The sequence below is a fragment of the Trichechus manatus genome, unplaced genomic scaffold (assembly GCF_000243295.1).
Source record: "Trichechus manatus latirostris isolate Lorelei unplaced genomic scaffold, TriManLat1.0 scaffold00201, whole genome shotgun sequence".
Taxonomy (NCBI): domain Eukaryota; kingdom Metazoa; phylum Chordata; class Mammalia; order Sirenia; family Trichechidae; genus Trichechus; species Trichechus manatus.
The window spans coordinates 1,715,225-1,740,889 of NW_004444137.1; the positions used below are offsets into that span (position 1 = coordinate 1,715,225).

Genomic DNA, 25,665 nt, shown 5'->3' on the forward strand with positions numbered 1-25,665 from the left:
TCAGGATGGTGTAATATATAATATGTACGTGTCCTGTAATATAAATGTGTGTTGAATTATACCACTCTTTGTCATTTTATCCCTAGCCCTCCAAGCCACAACATTGTGGTGAATGGAAAAGAATGTATAAACTTTGCCTCATTTAATTTTCTTGGATTGTTGGATAACCCCAGGCTAAAGGTGAGTAGCACATAATGCTGAAGTGGACAGATAACATGACTGACTTAAACTGGGCATAAAATAAGAGAAAAATGGCAGAGTGTCAGAGAGGACTGCGTAAGTGTTTGCTGTTACTCTGTGTCTGACAGAGCTGTAGTCTGGATTTGGGCAGAGGGAGGCAAGAGCGGCTAGCGTGGGTCCGTGTTTGGTGAGAGCTGGGGAATGTACAAGCCAGACCTGGTTAGTAGTCTGACAAGTGACGAGGAGATTGCCCCACTTCTTGCTGTTGTGGTGAGCTAGTCAGCGTCCTGGAGGAAAAACTTCCTTATAAAGCGCGCAGTGCAAGAAGGGCAAAGGCATTGGGTGAACCAGGTTTTGAGAATCGAGCTAATACAACTTTCCTATACTTTAAGTTATATACCTAAATCTTTACATCTGTTTTTTTTTTTTTAATCCTGTTGTTAGAATTGTCATGGTTCTAAGAAAGAAAGAAGCTTTGGAGGTTAAAGAATAGGAAATGTCAGTTTTGTACTCTTAAAGGTAAATTATTAAGATATAATTTTTTAAATTTTATAAAGGCAGCAGCTTTAGCATCTCTGAAAAAGTATGGCGTGGGGACTTGTGGACCTAGAGGATTTTATGGCACGTTTGGTAAGTTTTTCTCGTATTCTTTTCCATACTACTACTTTTAGAAGTTAAGATCCAATTTTATGAACACCTTGCAAAAGATATCTTTAATTAATCGTGCTGTTAAGTTGGTGTGTGCTATTTGTTACAGACTGTTTAGATTATTTTGTGGTTTGAAACCATTGGTTGGGAGTGTGTGGTCTGGAGTTGGATGTGATTGTGGGGAGCAGAGCTGTAGACGCCTTTCAGACTGCGCTGTATCAGTAGGGCAGAAGCCGAGCTGCTGTTACGGATGCCCGGGAGACAGTGACCTGAGAAGACACAGTTTGTTCTGTCACGCGTGACAGTTCTCCAGTGAAGGGTCTAGGTGTGGGTGGCTCTGCTTGTCATCATCTTGCAGGGACCCAGTCCTCCCCGTCTTGTTCTAGTGTCCAGGGGACAGCCCTTGTCTCTGTGGGCAAAGCCAGGTGGTAGGTGTGGAGGAACAAAGGTGCAGGCTGGCAGGAGCCTTTTAGGCAAGTGGGTTGACGCCGTACATCTCTCCTGCTCTCACTCTGTTGGTGAGAACATAATCCCAGCCCCGCCGAGCCACAGGAGGGTGGGAAGTAGCTGGGCAACCACGTGCCGCCCAGAAAAGCGAGCACACTGTGGGGGGATAATGCATAGCTGTTTTCTTTTTGGAAATGAAGTTGAAGGATCGTTGACTTTTTTGTGTATGGATGTCCCAGGGATAGGCTAATTAAATACTTTTAGAATGTGTAATATCAAATAACGTGAACTTTGTAACTCAGAGTCATCAAAGAAGATCTTGGCATTTTCTGGTTACGTTTATTATTCTTCTGAAAACGTCATTAAATACTTATTCAGATGACTATATTACTGGAAATAACATTCTGCTTTAAAAAAATGTAGGGGTGTGGGAAAAGTAGAGAGAGGGAAGTATCTTATATCTTCTTTTTTCATTTTATTTCTGGGTCTTTTTATGTTTTTTGTTTTGTTTAACAGCTAAGACGTTGTTATGTAAGGAAGCACCTTCTTTATTTCTTAACTTGTTTGGTGGTTGAATTATTTGTATTGGAAACAGATGAAGAGAGTTAATGTCCAAGACTCCTACAGCTGGAAAGGATCTTAAAGATTTTATATTCCAACATCCCAACAGCCCAGAGGAGTTGAGTGACTTACTCACAGTCACACAGCGCATTAATTTCAGCACTGAAACTAGAAACCAAGTATCCCTCCTTACTTCCGGTCTTGATGGCAAGATCAAGGACTTAAAAGTGCTCAGATCAAATTCTCTTTCTTTTCTCCAGTGCAAAGACAGGTTATTTGCTTCACTTTTATTGGTAAGGAAATATTTCCTTAACAAGTACTGGAAGACTAGAGAAGCCTTTTTTTTTAAAATAGGGTTGGTTGTCGTAACCCAGAGCCCTCATGGCACAGTGGTTAAAGCACTTGGTTGCTAACCGAAAGGTTGGCAGATCGAATCCACCAGCCGCTTTGCAGGAGAAAGATGTGACAGTCTGCTTCCGTAAAGATTACAGCCTTGGAAACCCTGTGTGGCAGTTCTGCTCTGTAGTGTTGGGTTGCTGTGAGTTGGAATCAACTTGACGGCAGTGGGTTTGGTTTGTTGTAATCTGATCAACAAGCCTATCTTTTAGTGGCCTACTAGCCTGGTAAAGAAACTGCTTTCTGAAAAGCTTCTCTTTCTAGAGAGTTTTATTTGTATGTGTGACCTTGACCCCAGCTTGGGAGTTAATCTGGGAAGACAGATAAGAGATTTATTGCTAAATCAAATCATGGGGAAAAAAATGTTTCACATCTTCAAGACCAGGTTTCCCAAAGCTGTGGAAATATATTTTTAAAATATTCTAGTTGATTTTCCATTTGAATCACCTGAAATTTAATATGCATAATAGAATGTTAGTTGCTTTCAAACTTGGGGTCTTTGGATTATAATGCTTTTATTTTTTTTTAAACTTTTTTGTCTGGATAATTCAGTTCATGATACAAACTTTAAAATGTATGTGGAGGTATAGAGAAAAGTTCTCTAATTTCTGTTCCTATCCCCATCCTACCTTCTAAAAAAGACAACTATCATTGTTAGTTTCTTGTTAATTTTTCCAGAGACTTTTTTCGGCATAAGCGTACCACTTCCCTATATGTATTTCCTTGCTATTTTTATAAAATGGTAGCATAATGTATGCATTGTGCTGTTCCTTACTGTTGAAGTGAATGTGTTTTAAATTTAAATTGGGTTTGATCTTTCAGCTGTCTAAATGGGTCATAGAGGCAGTATAATGAACACACAGTTGTGTATGAAATCCTCTGTAAACCACCTAATTGGTTGCAGAGTCGTCCTCATCCTAAGCCTGTGGCTGAAGGTTAAAACAGACTGGGATGAAAGGAGACAAGATGGCGGCAGAGCTGGTTGCACAGTCACATCCCCCCACAGCCGTGTCAGAAGTGGACAGCTAAGAAGTGATATAGGCGAAGATCTCGGAGTCCCAGACAACAAGTTAAAAGTTGGAGATCCTAAAGGAAGGCAGAATCAAGAGGAAGGTAGAATACACACAATGGGAAAGTCAGTTGTACACACCCGACTCAGAAGTCCTGCGTATCACTGCCATGTCGGGTTAGAGACATGGGGAACCTGTGAGCAGAGAGCAGGGGAGGGAGCAACATGGAGAAAACAGACCAAGACGAGGAGATTAAGAAATTGGCTCCACAACAGAGTGACAGGGTGGGTGGCCCACACAGCAGGACTGGGCCTACTTGGGAGAGAGTGAGGCTCAGGTGTAGCATAGAGTGAAATCCCAGGAATCCTAAGGGAGTGCTACCTGAGGAGAGTAGTATTAACTGAGCTTCCTTCCAGGCAAGGAGCAGGAAGGCTGGAACGAGTACCGTGGGGAAGGGAACACAGAAAGTACAGCAGCATGGCATGAGTCCGTGCTTTCCCGGCCCAGTTGGTGAGGGGAGTGCAGCAAAGTGTAATCACCAGGAATTAGTCCCTTGAATACAAATCACCCAGGAAGCCTGTCTGCTGGAGACCGCTGGGGGTGCTCCTCACCCCAGCCATCCATCAGAGGCTACCCTAGGCATCCGTAGGCTGAGCTCCCTGCTGGGAACTGACTGGCCTAAGGTGGGAATTCTGCCCGGACACCTGTGGCAAGAACACCGCCCAGGCAGCTCGTGTCTAGCTTGGTCCAGCCCCCTGCAGCCCCCCAGCCTGAGATTATACACATGCCCAGCCCAGCCCAGCACTCCAGGACCAACTGCCCAGACACTGTGGACATGCTCACCCAAACCTGACCACACAGGAGCACACGTTACCCCTAGAAACCTGAAGCACCTGGTCAGAGGCAGGATAACGCCTGTGGCGCTGCCCCAGGACTGGCACCACGCCTGGGGTCCTGTACACACTGGCACAGGGCCTAAGGCACCACCTGTGACCTGAGCAGAGCCTGCAGCCGTGACCCTGGTCCTGCGCACTGCCTGCAGGACACACCCCTGGTCCAGTGCAACACCTAGCTGTGCCCCCGGACCAGTGCCTTACTAGGTGACCTGCCCCAGACTAGCGTAGCTGCCATGGCTCGTCCTAGCCCAGCGCTGCTGACACTCCCACCCGAGCCCAATACGACAATCACACACACCCTGCCCTGATGCCAGAAGCACCCAGCCACAGAGAAGTGAGCTTGAAATAACACATGCCAAAATACCTGAGCAAGCTGTCCTGGAACAGGTATGACTAGAACAGGAGACCCTGCGAACCCTGGTAATAGTAATAAGCAAGAAGAGCATTCTAAAGAGGCACCCCAGTCCATCAGGAAGTCTCCTGCCCAAAGGTGCTCAGCTGTCTCCCTCCGTGGGTCAGCAGTCCTACCGTAACCACTTTGCTCTGTGGGCCGGAAAGCCCACCATGCCATCTTGCACTGGTCTCCTGGTTCTCCTGCTGCTGTTTCTCACCATCTTGCACTCCACTTCCTGTTTTTCTTGGTAGTAGTGAGGTTTCCCACTGCTCTGGGATTAGCTCTCTTTTAAACATAGCAGGATGGCAAAACTGAACAATTCCCTCGTTAGGGTTTTAGACACCTTATTTGCATGACCCCACCCCTGCAGGGTTCCATGTACCTCATTTACATTATTAGCCAGCTGTCCAGTCCCGTTGGTGGGGCACAAGCACCTTATTTGCATAGTCCCACCCAATCATTGTGTGGGATTCACAAAGACTGGCTAGAAGGACCATGTGAAGTAATTCACTGCACTGCACAGACCCATAATAAGAGAAAATACTGAAATCAGTCATCAAAAACCTCCCAACAAGAAAAGCGCTGGACCAGATGGCTTTGCTGGGGAATTGTACCAAACACTCAGAGAAGAATTGACACCAATCCTACCCCAACTCTTCCAAAACATAGAAGAGGAAACAATACTTCCTAATGCATTCTATTAAGCCAGCATTACCCTGATACCAAAGCCACATAAAGATATCACAAAAGAAAATTGCAGACCAATATCCCTTGTGAATGTAGATGCAGAAAATGCACAACAAAATTCTAGTGAACAGAATTCAGCAACGTATTACAAGAATTATACACCATGACCAAGTGGGATTTATTCCAGTTATTCAAGGATGGTTCAACATTAGAAAATCAATGTAATAGACTACAAAGGTAAAAAACCACATGATCATCTCAGTAGATGTAGAAAAGGAATTTGATAAAATCCAACACCCATTCCTGATAACAATTCTCAGCAATATAGGAATAGAAGGGAAATTCCTTAACATGATTAAGGGCATGTATGAAAAACCAACTGCCGGCATTATGCTCAACAGAGAAAGACTGAGCAGGAATGAGACAGGAGTGCCCACTATCAACTTTTAGTCAGCATTGTACTGGAAGTCCCAGCCAGAGCAATAAGGTAAGAAAAAGAAAGTGCATCCAGATTGAAAAGGAAGAAGTAAAACTGTCTCTATTCACTGATGACATGATCCCGTACATAGGAAATCCCAAAGATTCCACAAGAAAGCTGCTGGAACTAACAGATGAATTCATTGATGTTGCAGAATCTAAAGTCAACACAATAATCAGTCGGGTTTCTTTACAGCAACAAAGATAAATCTGAAAAGGAAACCAAGAAAACAATACCATTTACAATAGTACCTAAAAAAATAAAACACCTAGGAGTAATCCTAACCAAGGATGTAAAGGACTTATACAGTGAAAACTCTGAAACACTGCTAGAAGAGACTGAAATCTGCATAAATGGAAGGACACTCCGTGCTCATAGATTGGAAGACGTAATATTTTGAAAACGTCAGTACTGCCCAAAGGAGTCTATAGATACAATGCAACCCCTATCAAAATTCTACCAGCATTCTTTACTGAAATGGAAAAAACTAACTACCAACTTTATGGAAAGGAAAAAGGCCCCAAAAGCAATCTTGAAGAACAAAGTAGGAGGCCTCACACTTTCTGATTTCAAAACATGTTGTACAGCTACAGTAATCAAAACAGCCTGGTACTGGTTTAACAATGTACACACAGACCAAGGAAATAGAATTGAAAATCCAGAAATAAATCCATTCATCTATGGACAGCTGATTTTGGACAAGAGGTTAAAGTCCATACAATGGGGAAGAAACAGTCTCTTCAACAAATGTTGCTGGCAAATTTGGATATCCACGTGCAGAAAGATGACCCAGGATACATACCTCACACCATACACAAAAACTAACTCAAAATGGATCAAGGACCTAAATGTTAAATAAAGCTAATGGTAGAAAGTTCTTAGAAGAAAACATAGGGGCAAAAGTATGGGATCTAATTTTTTTTAATGATAGATTATCAAATACAACTACAAATGCAAGAACAGCAGAAGACAAATTAGATAACTGGGACTTCATAAAAGTTAAATACTTATGCCATCAAAAGACTGTCAAAAGAGTAAAGAGACAGCCTACAGTCTGGGAAACAATCCTCAGGAACACTATAATCGATAAGGGTCTAATGTCTACTCTATGTAGAAATTTCTACAGCTCAACAACAAAAGGACGAATAACCCAGTCAAAAAATGGGCAAAGGACGTGAGTAGACATTTACCCAAGAGGACATTGAAGCGGACGACAAACGCGTGAAAAGTTGTTCACTGTCGTTGGCCATTAGAGAGATGCAGATCAAAACCACAGGGAGATACCACCTCCCCTCGCGAAAATGGCACTCAACATTATGTGTAGAAATGGTTGAATGGGAACCTGTTTTTGCTATGTATATTTTCACTAAAACTACAATAAAACATTTTAACAAAAAATCTGTGACATTTGCACGTTCATTTGCATTGTGACAGTTTTGTAACAGGACACCCAACGCATGATAATGTTTTTTCAGTACATGGTTGTTCTGACAAACTTGCCTCATTCCTTCTTAACAGTTGCCCATGTTTACTTATGATCTTTTTTCCTTTCTTTACATGTATATTGAACATACTGCGCTTCTTGGTTTTCCAGCAGGATTTTTTGTTGTTACTTTTGCTGGAAGTACTGGCTTGCATAATCATAGTTACAGTAAATTATCTTGGACTTTTAGCATTAGATAAAATCAGAGAAGCTACTTGAGGTCAGCTAAGGCAAAGAGTTAGATCTCCAAAATACCCTGTGCAATTATTCTAAATATGTAGATTTTACATTTAGCCTTTGCGCAGAGCAATAGGCAGACATGAGACCCGCTTTGCTTGTGGATTCTTGAAGAGTTCCGTTGGAGGTTTAGGATCTCTTGCCCTGGGCCCCCTAAACACTGCTTTTAATTTTGTCCCATTTGATTTCTCCTGGAAGTATTACATTCAGGTATCTGTTTTCAAATCCCACTGCCTCTTTAAACTCTCTTCTTCACTTTTTAGATAATGAATGTAAATCATTTTTTATAAAAATAAATTTCCTTATTAAAACATTCTCATTTCACAGAAACATATAAGATAGATGGCTAATTCAGAAAAAGAATATCGAGCAACAGTTGAGTTAAAATTTATCTCTTAGGCTACATGTTGCCCCCCCCCCCAACCTCCTAAAGACCTAGGAGGTAGAATTAAACAAATTCCTAAAATAATCTTTTAAGGACTATTGGAGAGAATTTTTTTCACCTAGTCATTTTATTGTTTTAATGTGTGTTTTAGAACTGAGCAAGTTTTTATTGGGTTGTGGCGTCTTTCTTTCCTTTTCAAGGCTAGTGGGATCCTAGTGCATTTGGGATTATTTCTATTATTGAACTTTTTGTTGATTTGTTTTATTTTTAGTACATTGTATTAGTTTCCTGTGTCTGCCATTACAAATTGCCACAAAGTGGGTAGCTTAAAACAGTGGAATGTATTCCTGTTCAGTTCTGGAGGCTGAAGTCTGACATCAATGTGTGGGCGGAGCCATGCTCTCCCTGAGGGCTTCGGGGGAGGAGCCTTCCCGCCTCTTCCTATCCCTGTGGTGGGCAGCGGTCCTTGGCTTTGGATGTGTCACTGCTGCCTCCGCCTCTGTCTTCACGGGGCTGTCTTCTCCTTGTGCGTTTCTGTGTCTCCAGATTGTCCTCTCCTTCTAAGCAATTAGTTATTAGAATTAGTGTCCGTCCTGATCCGTATGATCTCGTCTTAATTTGATTACATCTCACGTTCACAGATTCTGGGTGTACGTGAATTCTGTGGGAGACACTGTTCAAAACATCACAACATTCAAATCTCATTTACCTGTTGTTTGCCCCTGGTGTACTGGGTTCTGCTTTTCGTGTGTGTTGCTTAGTTGACTCTGATCTTGAACTTAAATTAGATCAAGATAATTAAGGCCACGTTTTTATGGTGACAGATATGGATATTTAATTGTATTCTAGAACCAATCATAAACAGTTGTTCGTTTGTTTACTTTTTAATATTTTCTTTCTTTGTTATAGACCAGTCAGCTGAACCATGATTGCATGATTTAGTAGGAAGAACATTTGGCCATACCGTTCCCAGATCTGCCACTTCTTCCTACCAGTCATGGGATCTTAGCAAGGGCCTCAGTTTCTCAGGTTTAGGAGGGGAGCAGTCCTTGCCTTGCACAACTTAGAACGTTTTGGTAAGAATCACAAAAGATACCGCACGTAGAAACATTTTGAAAAACGTTCAACACTTTATGTTCTGCTGTTGTTGTTAGGTGCTGTCAAGTCAGTTCCGACTCATGGCAAACCTGTAGGACAGAGTAGAACTGCCCCATAGGGTTTCCAGGGAGCAGCTGGTGGATTCAGACCGCCAGCCTTTTGGTTGGCAGCCGAGCGCTTAACCACTACACCATAAGGGCTCTGTTTGTGTTCTAGTGAGTATATAAATGATATTATTGGTTCTTTTAAGAAAAGTTATCCTAGTCGCAAGAGATTAAAAAGAACAGCAACAATATGTACACAAAAATACAGAGGCCTTAAGAGAAAATTTAATGGTTGATTGTTTCTAGACGGTCCTGAAGTTGAATGTTTTCTGGCCTTTCCTTTTGAAAACAACCGGGAAGACCATACTATCTCCTTTTATATCACCCTTGTAAATGGTGAGCTGAGCAAGCGATGGTTAGTATAGGTAATCTTTAAATAGTCAGGATTCTGATAACTTCCCTTAATTAGAAGGTAGCTTAAAATGTAAGGTTCTTTTTCCTTTTAAAAGAAAACCTTTTATTCTACAGGTACTGATTTAATTGAATGAATACTTATATAGCATATTGTTTCCTCTTTGCCAGGCACTGCTCTAAGTGTTTTATAAGCATTAACTCACGCATTCCTAATAAGGGTCCTTTGGGGGAGGTATGGCTGTTACCCCTATTAGACAGAGGAGGAACTGAGAGGCACAGAGAGGTTTCAGGCTTCCCCAGAGTCTACATCTGGTGAGTGGAGGAGCCAGGATTGGGCCCCCCCACCCCCGCCAAGCCCTGAGCCAGCATGCCCCGTGCCTCTGGGATGGCTGTGCTGGGTGCTGGCCACCCCTCAGTGGACACAGCTTTGGCCCTGCCCCCGTCTCTGCTGTTCTGGTGAGGGAGTCCCAGAAGCATGTAAGCAAATGGCAGCAGTGCAGCAGTGCTGTGAGGAAATCCTGGCCACCTTCCACCATGGCCTCCTCTCTGCCACTTCTGCTCCTGTAATGGATTGGAAAATGTAGTGTTTCCCCTGGATTTCACACAAATCTGCGGCACCGGCTGGCGAAATGGATCATATAGAAGCAGAAAACACAGACGTAGAAGTTGCAGACAGATGCTCTGGCGGTTTTCCAGTTTGCTGCCTCCCCTTCTCCTGGGTTGAGAGTTTCCTCACTGTTCAAAGTTATTGTCTCCACAGGTGTTGTTATACATCAGGAGAAGCCAGTTACACAGTCATCCGTGTTTGTCGGTCACAAAAGGCTGATCTTACTTTGCAAGATTGTCTTTAGATAGGATGAGGAAAAGGCCTGGCTTTCTTTCGATTTTTTGCAACTTTTGGGACTAAGCAAGAACCAATAAGTCGTCGATTTATTCTCTACAGATTTCTCTTTTCTTACTACTTTATAGCAATTGTATATAAGCAGTTGTGAGTGTATGTAATGATGAGAGCGTATGTAATGATGAGAATATTCATAACATAATAATTTTCATAAACTGGGTACCTTCTTGGATTACTTCGTGGATGAAAATCAGCATGAATCCAATCCCCAAAATGTAGCGATGATCCAGTCCCCAAGTTCCCACTTCTCAGTCGTTTCTGACACCATCCGCCCACGCGACACACTCTCTGACCCTAGCCACCTGGAGCTAGGCCAGATCTCACAGGGTAAAAGAACATCATCTTGTAGACTGCCGAATAGGCAGACGCTGGCTGCAAGTTTGGGAGTCCGCACGACATGCTCACTGTCACCTGCCTTCTCTTTTGGGTTCAGTAATTCACTGAGACAACTCACAGAATTTGGGAAAAATACTATACTCCCAATTATAGATTTATTGTAGGCAAAGGCTGCAAATCAGGATCGTCCTAAGGCAGAGATGCACAGAGAGGTATGGTGGGATTCCCCACGTGGAGCTTCTGTGTCTCAGCGAGCTAGTCAGGAACCTCCTGAGCTTTGTGTTCTGGGCTTGCATCGGCCATTCCTTTGTGGTAGACTAAGTCATGCCTCCTGAGCCTGGTTGATATCAGCCTCCCAGGTGAGCTTTTCTGGTCTGGCCAGTCCCCACTCGCCAGCATGTACTCAGGTGTGGCTTGGAGGTCCCGGACCAAGGCACCCCAGTTACTCCGAGGGTTATTTCTCAGGGACCAAGGGCAAAGGCTGCCTCATGTTGGACAAAGCCAGCTTCTTGACTCCACAGCACCTGACTCTGAAGCCCTGACCGAAAAGCCAATCAATGAAAAGGCGTTTAGAGCTGCGAAGTCGACAGAATGATTTTAAATCCTTCTGTAGTTCGCAAAAACAGTTTGTCTGTGTCCATAGCGTGGTTCTCTTTTTGAAATGAGGCTCCTGCAGGAAAGCGGTTCAGTGTGGTTTGGCTAAATCAGCAGGAGCTGTGGTAGATGTTCCCAGTTCAGAGGCAGCACTGTGATTAGAAGGAGGCCTCCTACCCAGGACGTGGCCCTCGCACCTCTCATCCGCAGAACACGACTCCGGACCCGCAGGAAGAGCCCAGAGACTGACTGACGGCCCAGTCCTCAGCGACCAGCGAGGTGGCTCATTTCCTACGTCCTTCACCTCCTGTCCTCTTTCTTGCCTGGCTTTGGATGGAACCATTCACTGATAGCGTCTCCTAGGCAGCCTGCGTCGGGTGCAGCCGGGTCGGTCCTGACCTTCGTGTTGGCGCTGTCTCGGACCTGATGCTCTGGGTGTAACGAAAGTATCAGTTCTACAAAATGCCTACACCTGATTGGTAATGAAAATCAAATGTGTGTTTTGGTATTGTGATAGATTAAGCCTGTATACACTTTAATTTATAAATGGTTTGAAGAAGCATTAACTGTGTCTCTGCCCTTACGGTTTAATTATTTAATCCACTCGGAGTCCAGCTTTGTGCCTGAGCTGGTTTAAGCCGTCTCTGTTGTGTGTCTCAGTCCTTCGGGTCTTGTCCCTCCTCCTCCTCCCCAGGATGACCCCTGGCGTGGAGGGGCGCATCCCCATGGAGCTGGGAGGCGGTGGGCTCTGAGCTGTCCCCTGGTCTCAGCGGCAGAGAGGCAGTGCTGTTGCTCCGTGGAGGGAGAGCAGAGGCTGACATGCAGCGGGCGCCCTCTGGCCCTTGGGAGCAGCGCTGCCACCCCTGGGGCCCCTGTGTCTGGACCGAGGGCTCTGCCAGGGCATCAGCCCTTTCCTCCTCTCCCCTCACTGGCCAATGTCTGGGTCCCCTGCCATCCCCTGTAGTCCGATTTCCTCTGTTCTCACGGCAGAAGGGGCCTGGTGTCATTCTTCCTGTGTCAGACTCTGAATTCTCCTTGCACAGGCCACGTGGTAAAATCGCTCATCCGCCCTGCTGTGGTTAAGAGAGCTAAAGCGACTGTAAAGATCCTCTTCTCTCCACGATAACGCCTCATGTTAAGGCCACTGTTAGCCTTGAAGGTTCTTTGGCCGCCGTCGGCCTGTTTATCCTTGTGCTCACTGGCCTCTGTCCCAGGGCCGGGAGCCTCGCGGCTCAGCCTAGGGGCTGAAAGGCTGAACTGTGACTGAAGAGGAAAATGCAGATAGGGCGGACGAGTCATTACGGATGTATCGTCCTTATCATGCCAGTGTTCTTCCTAAGTTCCTTCTGTAACAGGACCAAGTTTCTTTTTGTACTATTAATTTAACACCCCAGCGTACTTTAAAAGAAATGCAAACAGAAACCCATCCCTGCCGAGTGATGGCAGTGCCACAGCTACAGACTGACGCAGACTGTTAGAGGGTTAGTTAGCCTCTGACGTGTAAAGTAGGTGTCACTGTCTAGATGTAGAATACAGGGTGGTTTTGTGTTTTAATTAACTACTTTTCTTCCTCATTTTAAAAGCTCGTTGACAGGTTTCTGAGCACCTAGTTTGCTCCCTTCTGCTAAAATGCAAAAAGACGTTTGAAAATTACTAGCATACATCGGTAAAGCCTCAGTGTTTCTGGCTGTGGGAAGTTACAGCCGGTGGCGTCCATGGGTCTTGAACTCCTGAGCCCAGCGGGTTCATGGAGTTTGAGGCCAGTTACATTAGGCAAGTCCAGAAATGGAATGGTAAAGTAGGAGAGAAGTATACAAAACCACCACCTGGGGTTTGGAGCTGCCGGGGGGACACATGTTACAGACAGATGAGTAGCTGACATCAGTTTGGACCCCTGAGTATTTTAATAGATTGTATATAATATATGATTTAAAAACAATTACTTTTTGACCTGACCATAAGGTGAAGTATTAACAGCTAAACTTTCTCTATTCTTCAGTAGAGGGGGAAGAAGAATTATAAGACAGTTTAACCATTCAACATTCTTCCATTGAAATAGATGTGCATTTGGATTTGGAAGACCGCCTGGCAAAATTTATGAAGACAGAGGAGGCCATTATATACTCGTATGGATTTGCCACGATTGCCAGTGCTATTCCTGCCTACTCTAAGAGAGGGGACATTGTGTTTGTGTAAGTAACCTTTACCTAAATTTCCAATCCAGATTCCTTTGGGAATAATACTGACCGTGTTAGAGAATTCCTTCATCAGAGGCTGACCTAGTTATCTAGTGCTGCTATAACAGAAATACCACAAGTGGGTGGCTTTAGCAAACAAATTAGTTTTCTCACAGTTTAGGGGGCTAGAAGTTGGCATTCAGGGTGCCGGCTGTAGGGGAAGGCTTTCTGCCTCCGTCGGCTCTTGGGGAAGGTGCTTGTCTCTTCTCAGCGTCTGCTCCTGGGTGATCTTCATGTAGCTTGGCGTCTGTCTCCCTTCGTTTCTGCTTCTTTAGCGTGCTTGTTTAATCTCTGATAGCTCAGTGTGTGCTGATCCTGTCTTATTAACGTAACAAAGACAGCCTATTCCCAAATGGGATTACAACCAGAGGTATAGAGGTTAGGATTTACAACACATATTTATGGGGGGCACAGTTCGATCCATAACAGGGTTATCTGCATTAAGTAATACTGATTTTTTTTTCAATAACTGTGTAGTTGCCCCAGCCCAGTCATCCTACAAAATCTGTGAGACCTTTACTAAAAGCACGCTCAAGGGTGTTAGCACTCAGTTGGCTGCCGTTGTGATTTTCTTTACTGGCGTCTAGAAGGCCGTACTCACCCGTCCGTGTGCGGCTCCATCAATCTGGACAGTCTTAGAGCCAGCCAGTTCAGTGCCCTTGTGAGTCCGTGGTCACAGCCCACACGGGCATTCACACGACCTGGCAAAGTGAGTGCCCTTCTCTAATCCTCCTCCTCGCAAACACCCGCTCTCTGCTCATCTGGCTTCATGTCCAGTTGAGAAAACGGAAGCCATGAGTTAGGAACTCCCTTAACTTCCCACGGCCCCATCTGCAAACATGCTGTCTGCACCGGGCGTGTGGTGCGGCTGTCGACCGTGAAGGCAAAAGCTGAGGGTGTGTGCCAGGGCTCAGAGGACCGTGGGCAGCCGGGGACGCCCGTCACAAGCTTCTGCCACTCCAGTTCACACTCTGTCATCTGTTCAGTGAACTGATAAATGACCCTTAAGTTTAGGTGTCCTGAAATTTATGCGTGCTTCCTGTTTCTTTTTTGACACCACAGCCAGAGTAATCTTTAAGAATGTAAATCTGATTATGTCACAGCGTCCATTGCTCCTAAAATAAAAACCCAGGTCCTTCTTAGGATCGTGTGTTTTGGACTACCTTTTCAGGCTCACCTTGTACCGTTTTTCCTCAGACAGCTGTGCTGCAGCCTCACCAGCCATGTGTCCTAGTGTCTTCTCACCTCAGGGCCTTGGCACGTGCTAGTCCCCTTGCCTAGAATGTTGTTCCTCCTCTTGTCTGTGTAATTCCCACACATCCTTCAGATTCCTGCACACGTATCACCTCTGCAGAGAAGTCTCCCCCAACCTCTCATACCAGGTCAGGACCCCTTGCTATTTGTGGAGAAAATTTGACAGAGAGTTTGGTATCCTTGTGAATTCATGATCACAAAGGCTGTTAAACACTGCTTGGCAAAGCCACTCTGCTTCTCAGGCCGCACACACGCCTGCTCTTCGCTCCTCTTGCCTCACACTCACCGTGTGTTTCCTTTACAGAACTGACGGCGGTTTATAATTTTATATCTCTGTCTTTATTTCCTGCTGGAAGTCCACGGCTTAGGATAGCACCTATCACTCAGTTGTTGTCACGTGTGCCATCGAGTCGAATCCAGCTCATACCGACACTGTAGGACAGAGGAGGACTGTCCCGTGGGGCAGATTGCCACGGCTTTTCTCCCGCGGAGCTGCTGGAGGGTTCGAACCGCAGACATGTGATATACAAGTATTTTCTCCCACTCTGTAACTTGTATTTTCATCCTCTTAACAGAGTCTAAGAGAAAGCAAAAGTTTTTTTTTGTTTTTTGCTTTTTTTTTTTTTTTTTTGATGAAGTCCAGGTTATCGATTTTTCCTTTTATACATCATGCTTTTGGTGTCGAGTCTAAGAACTCTTTGCCTAGCCTTAAGTCTGGAAAAGTTTATCCTGTTTGTTCCTAAAAGTTTTTACAGTTTTACATTTTAGATTTAAATCCACGCTCCATTTTGAGTTCGTTTTCGTATATGTTGTGAGACTCGAGTCAGGGTTTATTTTTTTTTGCCTGTAGATGTTCATTTTCTCCAGCACCATCTGTTAAAAAGGTTATCTTTCTTCCACTGACTTGCTATTGCGCTTCGTCAAAAATCAGTTTGGCTTATTTGTGTAGGTCTGTGTCATTAGCTGCTGTTAAGTTGGTTCCAACTCGTAGTGACCCTGCGTACAATAGAACCAAACACTGCCCGGTCCTACGCCATCCTCAAGTCTTTGCTATGCTTGAGCCCATTGTTGCAGCCACTGTGTCCATCCATCTCATTGAGGGTCTTCCTCTTTTTCGCTGACCCTCTACTTTACCAAGCATGATGTCCTTCTCCAGGGACTGGTCCCTCCTGATTACATGTCCAAAGTATGTGAGATGAAGTCTTACCATACTTGCTTCTAAGGAGCACTCTGGCTGTACTTCTTCCAAGACAGACTTGTTCATTCTTGTGGCAGTTCATGGTGTATTCAATATTCTTCACCAACACCATGATTCAGAGTCATCAATTCTTCTTCAGTCTTCCTTATTCATTGTCCAGCTTTTGCATACATATGAGGTGATTGAAAATACAGTGTCTTGGGTCGGGTGCACCCTAGTCCTCGAAGTTACATCTTTGCTTTTCAGCACTTTAAAGAGGTCTTTTGCAGATTTACCTGATGTAATACGTTGTTTGATTTCCTGACTGTTGCTTCCATGGGTGTTGATTGTGGATCCAAGTAAAATGAAATCCTTGACAACTTCAAACTTTTCTCCGTTTATCATGATGGTGCTTATTGGTCCAGTTGTGAAGATTTTTGTTTTCTTTATGTTGAGGTGTAATCTGTACTAAAGGCTGTGGTCTTTGATCTTCATCAGTAGGTGCTTCAAGTCCTGTTCACTTTCTGCAAGCAAGGTTGTGTCATCTGCCTGTTGCAGGTTGTTAATGAGTCTTCCTCCAATCCTGATGCCCCAGTCTCCCTCACATAGTCCAGGTTCTCAGATTATTTGCTCAGCATACATACGGTTTCATTTATCACCATGTCTGTCCCTCTGCCAATACCATGTAATATCAATTACTGCAGTTATATAATAAATCTTGAAATCAAGTAGACTGATTTTTCCCACATTAGTCTTGTTTTTCGGAATGGTTTTGGGTCCCTTGCCTTTCCATATGAATTTTAAAATAATCTTTTGTCTATCTGTAAAAAAGTGTTGCTGGGATTTTGATAGGAATTGCCTTAAACCTGTATATCAGTTTGGGGAGAATTGACATCTTTACTGTGTTGAGTCTTCCAGTCCATGAACAATCCAGTCCATGTCTCTTTGTTTAGATTCTTGTGGTTTTCTTTCATCAGTGAATTTTGGTTTTTAGCATGCAAGTCCTGTATGTATTTTGTTAGATTTACGTTTACCATTTTTTGAGCGATTGTAAATGGTGTTGCATTTTTTAATTTTGGCGTCCATTGTTAGTACATAGAAATACAGTTGATTTTTGTATGTTGATCTTGTATCCTGCAGACTTACTGAATTCATTTATTCATTCTAGGAGGTTTGTTTTTTTTTTTTAATTTTCCACTCAGACAGTCATATCATCTGCAGATAGGCATAGTTTTATTTCTTCTTTTCCTATCCGTGTGCCTTTTATTTCCTTTCCTCGCCTCACAGCACTGGCTAGAACTCCCAAGACCATGTTGACTAAGAGTAGTTAGAGCGGACATCCTTGCCTTGCTTCTGACCTGAGGGGGAAGCATTCAGTCTTTCACAGTTTAGTGTAAAGTTAGCTGTAAGTTTTTGGAGATACCCTTTGTCAAGTTAAGGATGTTCACCTCTTAGAGGTTTTAATCACAAATGGGCGTTGAATTTTTAAAAATGCTTTCTCGGTATCAGTTGATATGATTGTGTAACTTATTTTTTAGTCTGTTAATACGATGGATTACGTTGACTGATTTTCAAATATTTAACCAGTCTTAACATCACTGAAATGAACCCCACTTGGTCATGGGGTTTGTATATTGCTTAATCCTGCTTGCTGATGTTTTCTTAAGGATTTTTGTGTCTGTATTCATGAGGGAAATGGTTCTCTTTTTGCATTTCTTTGTCTGATTTTGGTATCAACTTAATGCTAGCTTCATAAAATGAAATGGAAAGTATTCTATCCTCTTGTCTTTTCTGAAGGAGATTATATAGAATTGTTCATTTTGTAAACATTTCTCCAGTGATACTGTCTAGGTCTGGAGCTTTCTTTTTTAGAAGGATTTTAATTATGAATTCAGTTTCTGTAATAGTTACAGGGCTATTCATATTTCTGTTTCATGTTAGGTAAGTTTGAGGTAGTTGGTGTTTTTTAAGGAACTGGTCTGTTTCTTCTGAGTTGTCAAATTAATGTATGTAGACATGTTCATAGTACTTCCTTATTATCCTGATGTCTGCAGAGTCTGATGATTTTCACTGTTTCATTACTGATACTGGTAATTTGTGTCTTTTTTTCTTTGTCGGTCTTGCTAGAGGTTTGTCAATTTTATTGATCTTTTCAAAGAATCAGCTCTTTGTTTCATTAATTTTTCTCTTTTGTGTTTCTGTTTTCAATTTCATCGATTTCTGCTGTTTATTATTTCTTGCCTTCTGCTTATTTACAGTTTATTTTGCACCCCTCCCCCCCCCCAAGCTTTTGAGGTAGTAGCTTAGAATATTGACTGGAGACTTTTCCTGGTTTGAACATATGCATTTTGTGCAGAATCTCCTCTCAGCACTGCTTTACTGGTGTTCCACATATTTCAGTAGATTGCATTTTCGCTCTCATTCAGTTCAGTGTATTTTTTTATTTACCTTTAGACTTTCTCTTTGACCTCTGGATTACACAGAAGTGTGTTGTTTAATTTCCAGGTGTTTGGAGATTTTCGGTTTGTTGTAGCCAGTTTTACAGCCCACGGTGTGGTCCGTCTTGGTGTATGTTCCACGGGGACTTAAAAAGAATGCATATGCTGCTCTTATTGGGTGGAGTGTTTTATAGATGTTGATTACATATTGTTGGTTGATGATGTTGCTGAGTTCTTGCGTATCCTTGCTGATTTTCCATCTAGTTGTTCCGTCAATTGTTGAGAGGTGGTGAAGTCTCCAACTGTAGTTACAGACTTGTCCGTTTCTCCTTTCAGTTTTATCTTCACATATTTTGCAGCTCTGTTGTCTTGTGCATACACATTTGGGAGGATTGCTAAGTTTTCTTGGTGAATTGAGCCTTTTATTGTTATCCAGTGCCCCTCTCTGTCACTGCTAATTTTCTTTGCTCTGAAGTTAATTTACCAGATACTAATATAGCCACTGGAGTCCCTGAGTGGTGTAAACGGATAATGCCCTTGGCTGCTGACAGAAAGGTTAGAGGTTCAAGTCCACCCAGAGGCACCTAGGAAGAAAGGCCCGGTGATCTGCTTCCAAAAAATCAACCATTGAAAACCTTATACAGCAGTGTTCTACTCTGACACACACATGGTGGGACCATGAGTTGGAGTCAGTTCGATGGCATCTGGTTGGTCAGTATAACCACTCCTGCTTTCCTTTGGTTGATGTTTGCTGATACATGTTTTCCCATCCTTTTAGTTTGGACATACCTGTGATATATATTATATTTGAAGTGAGTTTCTTACAGACAGCATATAGTTGAATAGTGTTATTTAATTCACTCAGTCTCTGTCTTTATCCCTTTCGTGACCCAGTTGTTTTTTTCTTTTAATTTTTTGTTCATACTGTTTTCAGTAATGGAGGGTGTGCTTAATCGTTGAGTATATCTGAATTTTAGTAGGTAATATGGTTTTTGTTTTATGCCTCATTCCACAAATTGTACCCTTGGAGTCCAGAGGTACATATGTGTCCCAAATAAAATTTTTCAAAATTCGTGTTTTTCCTACCAAAAATTCAGTGATTCAGCATCAACTCATACAGTACCCTGTAAAATCAGTAATTTGCAGCACACCCATTTTTTCTTTTTGAAACTGTTATATGGGGCCCTGCCTGCCCACAACACATCCTTTCAGTGGGGCAGTAGCTTCCCAGTGAGCCCCATAGTACCAAAAGTAAGTGGTAGATAAATATACTGCTGATCCTGAAAGGGTTAAATTGAATAATTTAGTTTATTTACATTTAATATAATTATTGATGTATTAGGGTTTAAGCCTGCCATTTTGTTTTCTGTTTGCCCTATTTTATTGTTTCTGTTTTCATTTTTCTGCCTTTCTCTGGGTTGCTTGATGAAGTTTTAGAATTTCATTTTCTTTTATGTATAGTGTTTTTCAGTATTTCTCTTTGTATAGCTTTTTGAATCATTGCTGTAAGTACTACCTTATATGTACGTAAGTTATCATAGTCTACTGGTACCAGTTCAAGTGAAATAGAGAAATCTTTTCCTTTCTTTACATCCTTTTTTTGCCCCTATTGATAATACTGTTGTTTTAAATATTTCCACTCTTTACATTGAGAAACATATCAAACTATTGTGGAGAAGAAAAGTCTGTCGTATTTGTCCATATTTTTCCTTCTGTGTTCATTCTTCCTAATATTGCAATTATCCTTCTTTTATGGTTGGGGCAGGGGGAGTTTGTTTTCTTTTTAGAGCACTTCCTTTAGCCTTCTTTTCAGAACAGGTTTGCTAGTGACAGATTCTCTTAGTTTTTCTTCAGCTGAGAATGTTTTGATTTCCCCTTTATTCCTAAAGGGTATTTTTGCTAAGTGTAGGATTCTTGGAGTCACTGGGTGGGACAAACATTTAAGCACTGAACTACTAACCAAAAAGTTGGTAGTTTGAACCTACCCAGAGGCACCTTGTAAGACAAACCCGAAAACCAAACCCACAGCCATCGAGTTGATTCTGACTCATAGCGACACTATAGGACAGAGTAGAACTGCCCCGTAGGGTTTCTTAGCCTGTAATCTTTATGGCCACCACTCGTCTGTCTTACTGTGGTGGCTTGTGTGGTGCTGTGATGGTGGAAGCTGTGCTACTGGTATTTCAATACCAGCAGGATCACCCTTGGAGGGCAGGTTTAAGCAGAGCTTCCAGACTAAGATGGACTAGGAAGAAGGACCTGGTGATCTACTTCTGAACAACTGGCCAGTGAAAACCTTCTGTACAGCAGTGGAACATTGTCTGATATAGTACCGGAAGACGAAGCCCTCAGGTCGGAAGACACTCAAAATATAATTGGGGAAGAGCTGCCTCCTCAAAGTAGAGTTGACCTTGATGACGTAGATGGAGTAAGCTTTTTTTTCCCCCTGATGTGGCAAGACTCTAAATGAGAAGAAACAGATGCAAACATCCATTAATAATCGGAAACATGGAATGTACAAAGTATAAATCTAAGAAGATTGGAAATTGTCAAATGTGAAATGGAATGCTTCAAGATAGATATCCTAGGCATTAGTAAGCTGAAATGGACTGGTACTGGCCATTTTGAGTCGGACAGTTGTATGTTCTACTGTGGCAGGAATGACAAGTTGAACAGGAACGGTGTCACATTCATTGACAAAAAGAACATTTCAAGATCTGTCCTAATCTACAAGTCTGTCAGTGATAGGATAATATCCATACACCTACAAGGAAAACCAGTTAATACAACTATTATTCAAATTTATGCACCAACCACTAAGGCCAGAGATGAAGAAATTGAAGATTTTTACCAACTTCTGCAGTCTGAAATTAATGAAACATATAATCAAGGTGCATTGATAGTTACTGGTGATTGGAATGCAAAAGTTGGAAACGAAGAAGGAGCAGTAGTTGGAAAGTATGGCCTTGGTGACAGAAGTGACGCTGGAGTTCACATGATAGACTTTTGCAAGACCAATGACCTATTCATTGCAAATACCTTTTTTCAACAACATAAACGGTGACTATACATGTGGACTTCACTAGACAGAACACACGGGAGTCAAATCGACTGCATCTGTGGAAAGAGATGATGGAGAAGCTCAGTATCATGAGCCAGAACAAAGCTAGGGGCCGACTGCGGAACAGACCGTCAATTGCTCATATGCAGGTTCAAGTTGAAGCTGAAGACAATTAGAGCAAGTCCACGAGAGCCCGAGAACGATCTTGAGTATATCCCACCTGAGAATAGATTTGATGCATTGAACGCTAATGACCGAAGACCAGACAAGTTGTGGGATGACATCAAGGACATCATTCATGAAGAAAGAAAAAGGACATTCAAAAGAGAGGAAAAAAAGAAAAGTCCAAAATGGATATTAGAAGAGACTCTGAAACTTGCTCTTGAACATAGAGTAGCTAAAGCAAACGGAAGAAATGATGGATAAAAGAGCTGAACAGAAGATTTCAAAGGGCAGCTCGAGAAGACAAAAGTATTATAATGACATGTTGAAAGACATAGAGTCAGAAAACCGTAAGGGAAGAACACTCTTGCTGAAAGAACTGAAGAAAAAATTTAGGCCTCGAGTTGCAATACTGAAGGATTCTGTGGGAACAATATTGAGCGACAGAGGAAGCATCAAAAGAAGATAGACGGAAAACACAGAGTCACTGTACCAAAGAGAACTGGTCTACACTCATCCATTTCAGGTGGTAGCATGTGATCAACAACCAGTGGTACGTAAGTAAGAAGTCCAAGCTGCATTGAAGGCACTGGTGAAAAACAAAGCTCCAGGAATTCACGGAATGCCAGTTGAGATGTTTCAACAAATGGATGCAATGCCAGAGCTGCTCGCTTATCTGTGCCAAGAAATTTGGAAGGCAGCTACGTGGCCAACCAACTGGAAGAGATCCATGTTTGTGCCCATTCCAAAGAAAGGTTACCTAACAGTTTGTGGAAAGTATTGGACAATATTATTAATATCACACACAAGTAAAATTTTGCTGAAGATAATTCAAAAATGGTTGCAGCAGTATGTCAGCAAGGAACTGCTAGAAATTCAAGTCGGATTCAGAAGACGATGTGGGACAAGCGATATCGTTGTTGTCGGATGGATCTTGACTAAACAGAGGGAATTCTAGAAAGCTGTTTACCTGTGTTTTATGGACTATGCAAAAGCATTCGACTGTGTGGATCATAACAGATTATGGATAACATTGCGAAGAATGGGACTTCCAGAACATTTAATTGTGCTCATGTAGAACCTGTACATAGACCAAGAGGCAGTCGTTTGAACAGAACAAAGGAGCATTGCACGGTTTAAAATCAGGAATGGTGTGAGTCAGGGTTGTATCCTTTCATCTTACATATTCAGTTTGTACGCTGAGCAAACAGTTGGAGAACCTGGACTGGATGAAGAAGAACGGGCATAAGGATTGGAGGAAGACTTGTTAACAACCTGCGTTATGCCGATGACACAACCTTGCTTGCTGTAAGTGAAGAGGACTTGAAGCACTTACTGATGAAGATCAAAGACTATAGTCTTCGATATGGATTACACCGCCACATAAAGAAAACAAATCCTCACAGCTGAACCAGTAAGCAACATCATGATTAATGGAGAAAAAATTGAAGTTGTCAAGGATTTCCTTTTGCTTGGATCCGCAGTCATTGCCCATGGAAGCAGCAGTCAAGAAATCAAACGACGTATTGCAGATCTGCTGCAAAAGACCTCTTTAAAGTGTCGAAAAGCAAAGATGTCACTTTGAGGACTAAGGTGCACCTGACTAAAACTGTGGTATTTTCAGTCGCCTCATATGTATGCGAAAGCTGGGCAGTGAATGAGGAGGACCAAAGAAGAATTGATGCATTTGAATTATGGTGTTGACAAAGAATATTGAATATACTTTGAACTGCCAGGAGAATAAACAAATCTGTCTTGGAAGAAATACAGCCAGAACGCTCCTTAGAAGGGAGAATGGCGAGACTTCGTCTCACGTACTTTGGACCTGTTATCAGCAGGGACCAGTCCCTGGGGAAGGACATCCTTCTTGTAAGTTAGATGGTCAGCAAAAAAGAGGAAGACCCTTAACGAGATGAATTGACACAGTGGCCGCGACAATGGATTCAAACATAGCAGTGATTGTGAGGATCAGGCAGGACCCAGCACTGTTTCATTCTGTTTTACATAGAGTGGTTATGAGTCACACCTGACTCAACAGCACCTAACAGCTAACAGCAGTCTTTATGGGAGCAGATGGTGGGTTCAAATCGCGGACCTTTCGATTAAGGCTTGGTAATCTTCCAGAAGGTTACAACCGTGAAAACCCTATGGAGCAGTTCTGCTCTGCACACATGGGGTCATCATAGTTTGGAATCTACTCACTGGCAACTAATAGCAATATAAGATTTTTGGTTGACTGTTCTTTTCTTCTAGACATTCCAAATTATTGTGTCACTTTTTTCTTGCCTTCATGGTTTCTAATGAGAAATCTACTGTCATTCAGATTGCTTTTCCCCTATGGTAAAGTGTCGATTTTCTCTGGGTGCTTTCAAGACTTTTTTCTATCTTGGGTTTTTAGAAATTTGACTGCTATATTGTGGCATTTATTTGTTTACGTTTATCCTGTTGGAGTTCACTTAAGTTCTTGAATTGTAGGTTTAAACCTCTTCCCAAATTTGAGGTGTTTTCAGCCTTTTTTTTCTTTCTGATAATTTTTTGGCTCCACCCTCTCTTTCTGTCCTTCTGGAACGCAGATGACATTAATGTTCGATCTTTTGTTATAATCCACAGGTCCCTGAGACTCTGTTGATTCCTTTCCAATCTGCAGTCTGTTGTCTCTCTTTTCAGCTTGAATAATTTCTATTGTTAGTTGTTTAGTTCATTCATTCTTTCCTCTCGCTGTCCATTCTGCTGTGGAGCTCATTCCCTGAACTTTTCTTTTTTTGGCAGGGAATGGTTATTGTGTTTTTCCAGTCTAAGATTTCCACTGGAGTCTTCTTTATGTCTTCTATTTCTTGGCTTAAGCTTTCTGATTTTTTGCTTCAAGCGTGCTCATAATTGCTCCTGGAAACGTTTTTATCATGGCTGCTTTAAAATGGCCAGTTAGTCCTAACATTTTTGTCATCCTGGTTTTGCCATCGGTTAATTCTTTCCTGTCTTTTTTTTTCTTTTTTTTTTTAATATCTTCCTGGATCTTGGTATAACAAGAAATATTTTATTGCATCCTAGAATTTTCCTACTATGCTGTAGTAGCCTGTCCCTCATTTATCCTTTTTGAACTGGCTTTCTCTGGCCCTGCTCCGGCAGGGGAACGGGAGCTGACTCCTCATTACTGCCAGATGAAAGTAAAAGTCCAGGTTTTCCACTGGACCTGCATCAAAACCCAGGACGGGAATGTCCTTTTACCACTGGGCTGTGATGGTAGACCTGACTGCCCACTGAGCTTTGTCTCATACACTCATACGGAGGGGGAGGGCTGCCTGGTTACTGCCAGGTGGGGGTGGAACTTTGAGGCTCCGCGTGGTCTCCACGGACACCAGTGTGTGGGAGGGGCGGGCACGTGTCACTGGCTGGTGGAGATCAAATTCCCGGGCCCCTACTTGACCTTTCCCAGCAACACCGTGACAGGGATTTCAGCGTGCCTCATTATAGCCTCACAAGGGTCGAAGTCTAGGCTCCTCACGCCGCCCTTGCTGGCAGGGGTGGAGGTGGGCCTGCGGGTTTCTCTGTAGTGTTTGATGACAGTGGAGTGGTATCGTCTAAAAGCTTTTTGTCTTGCTGGGCTGCTCCTTTTCTGGTCCCTTGGCTAGAGAGAGAGGGTTTGTTGGAACTTTGTTTTCTGCTCCTGTTGGTATTTCCAGTTTGCCAGTGTCTTGGTCATCTCGTGCTGCTCTAACAGAAATACCACAAGTGGACGGCTTTAACAAAGAGAAGTTGATTCTCTCACAGTCCAGTAGGCTACAAGTCCAAATTCAGGGCGTCAGCTCCAGGGGAAGGCTTTCTCTCTCTCTGTCGGCTCTGGAGGAAGGTCCTTGTGGTTCATCAGTCTTCCTTTGGTCTGGGAGCTTCTCAGCACAGGAACCTCAGGTCCAAAGGATGCGCTCTGCCCCCAGCACCGCTTTCCTGGTGGCATGAGGTCCCCATGTGTCTCTGCTTGCTTCTCTCTTTCACACCTGAAAAGAGACTGGCTTAAGGCACTATCTAATCTTGCAGACCTCATCAGTATAACTGCTGCTAATCCGTCTTAGTACATCGTAGTGACAGAGTTTACAACACATAAGGAGATCACATCAGACCTCATCAGTATAACTGCTGCTAGTCCGTCTTA

At 42.9% G+C, this 25,665-nt stretch overlaps 1 protein-coding gene across 4 annotated transcripts in view; it reads left to right on the forward strand.

The window, feature by feature from the left end:
• Positions 1–25,665, forward strand: part of SPTLC1 (serine palmitoyltransferase long chain base subunit 1) — a 68,603-nt gene that overhangs the window by 10,043 nt on the left and 32,895 nt on the right. For all 4 annotated transcript variants that reach the window (XM_004387973.3, XM_023742115.1, XM_023742116.1 and 1 more), the window contains 3 exons: positions 87–180; positions 738–810; positions 13,249–13,381. In XM_004387973.3, coding sequence (XP_004388030.1) covers positions 87–180; positions 738–810; positions 13,249–13,381 — 300 coding nt within the window. The remainder of the gene's footprint in view (positions 1–86; positions 181–737; positions 811–13,248; positions 13,382–25,665) is intronic.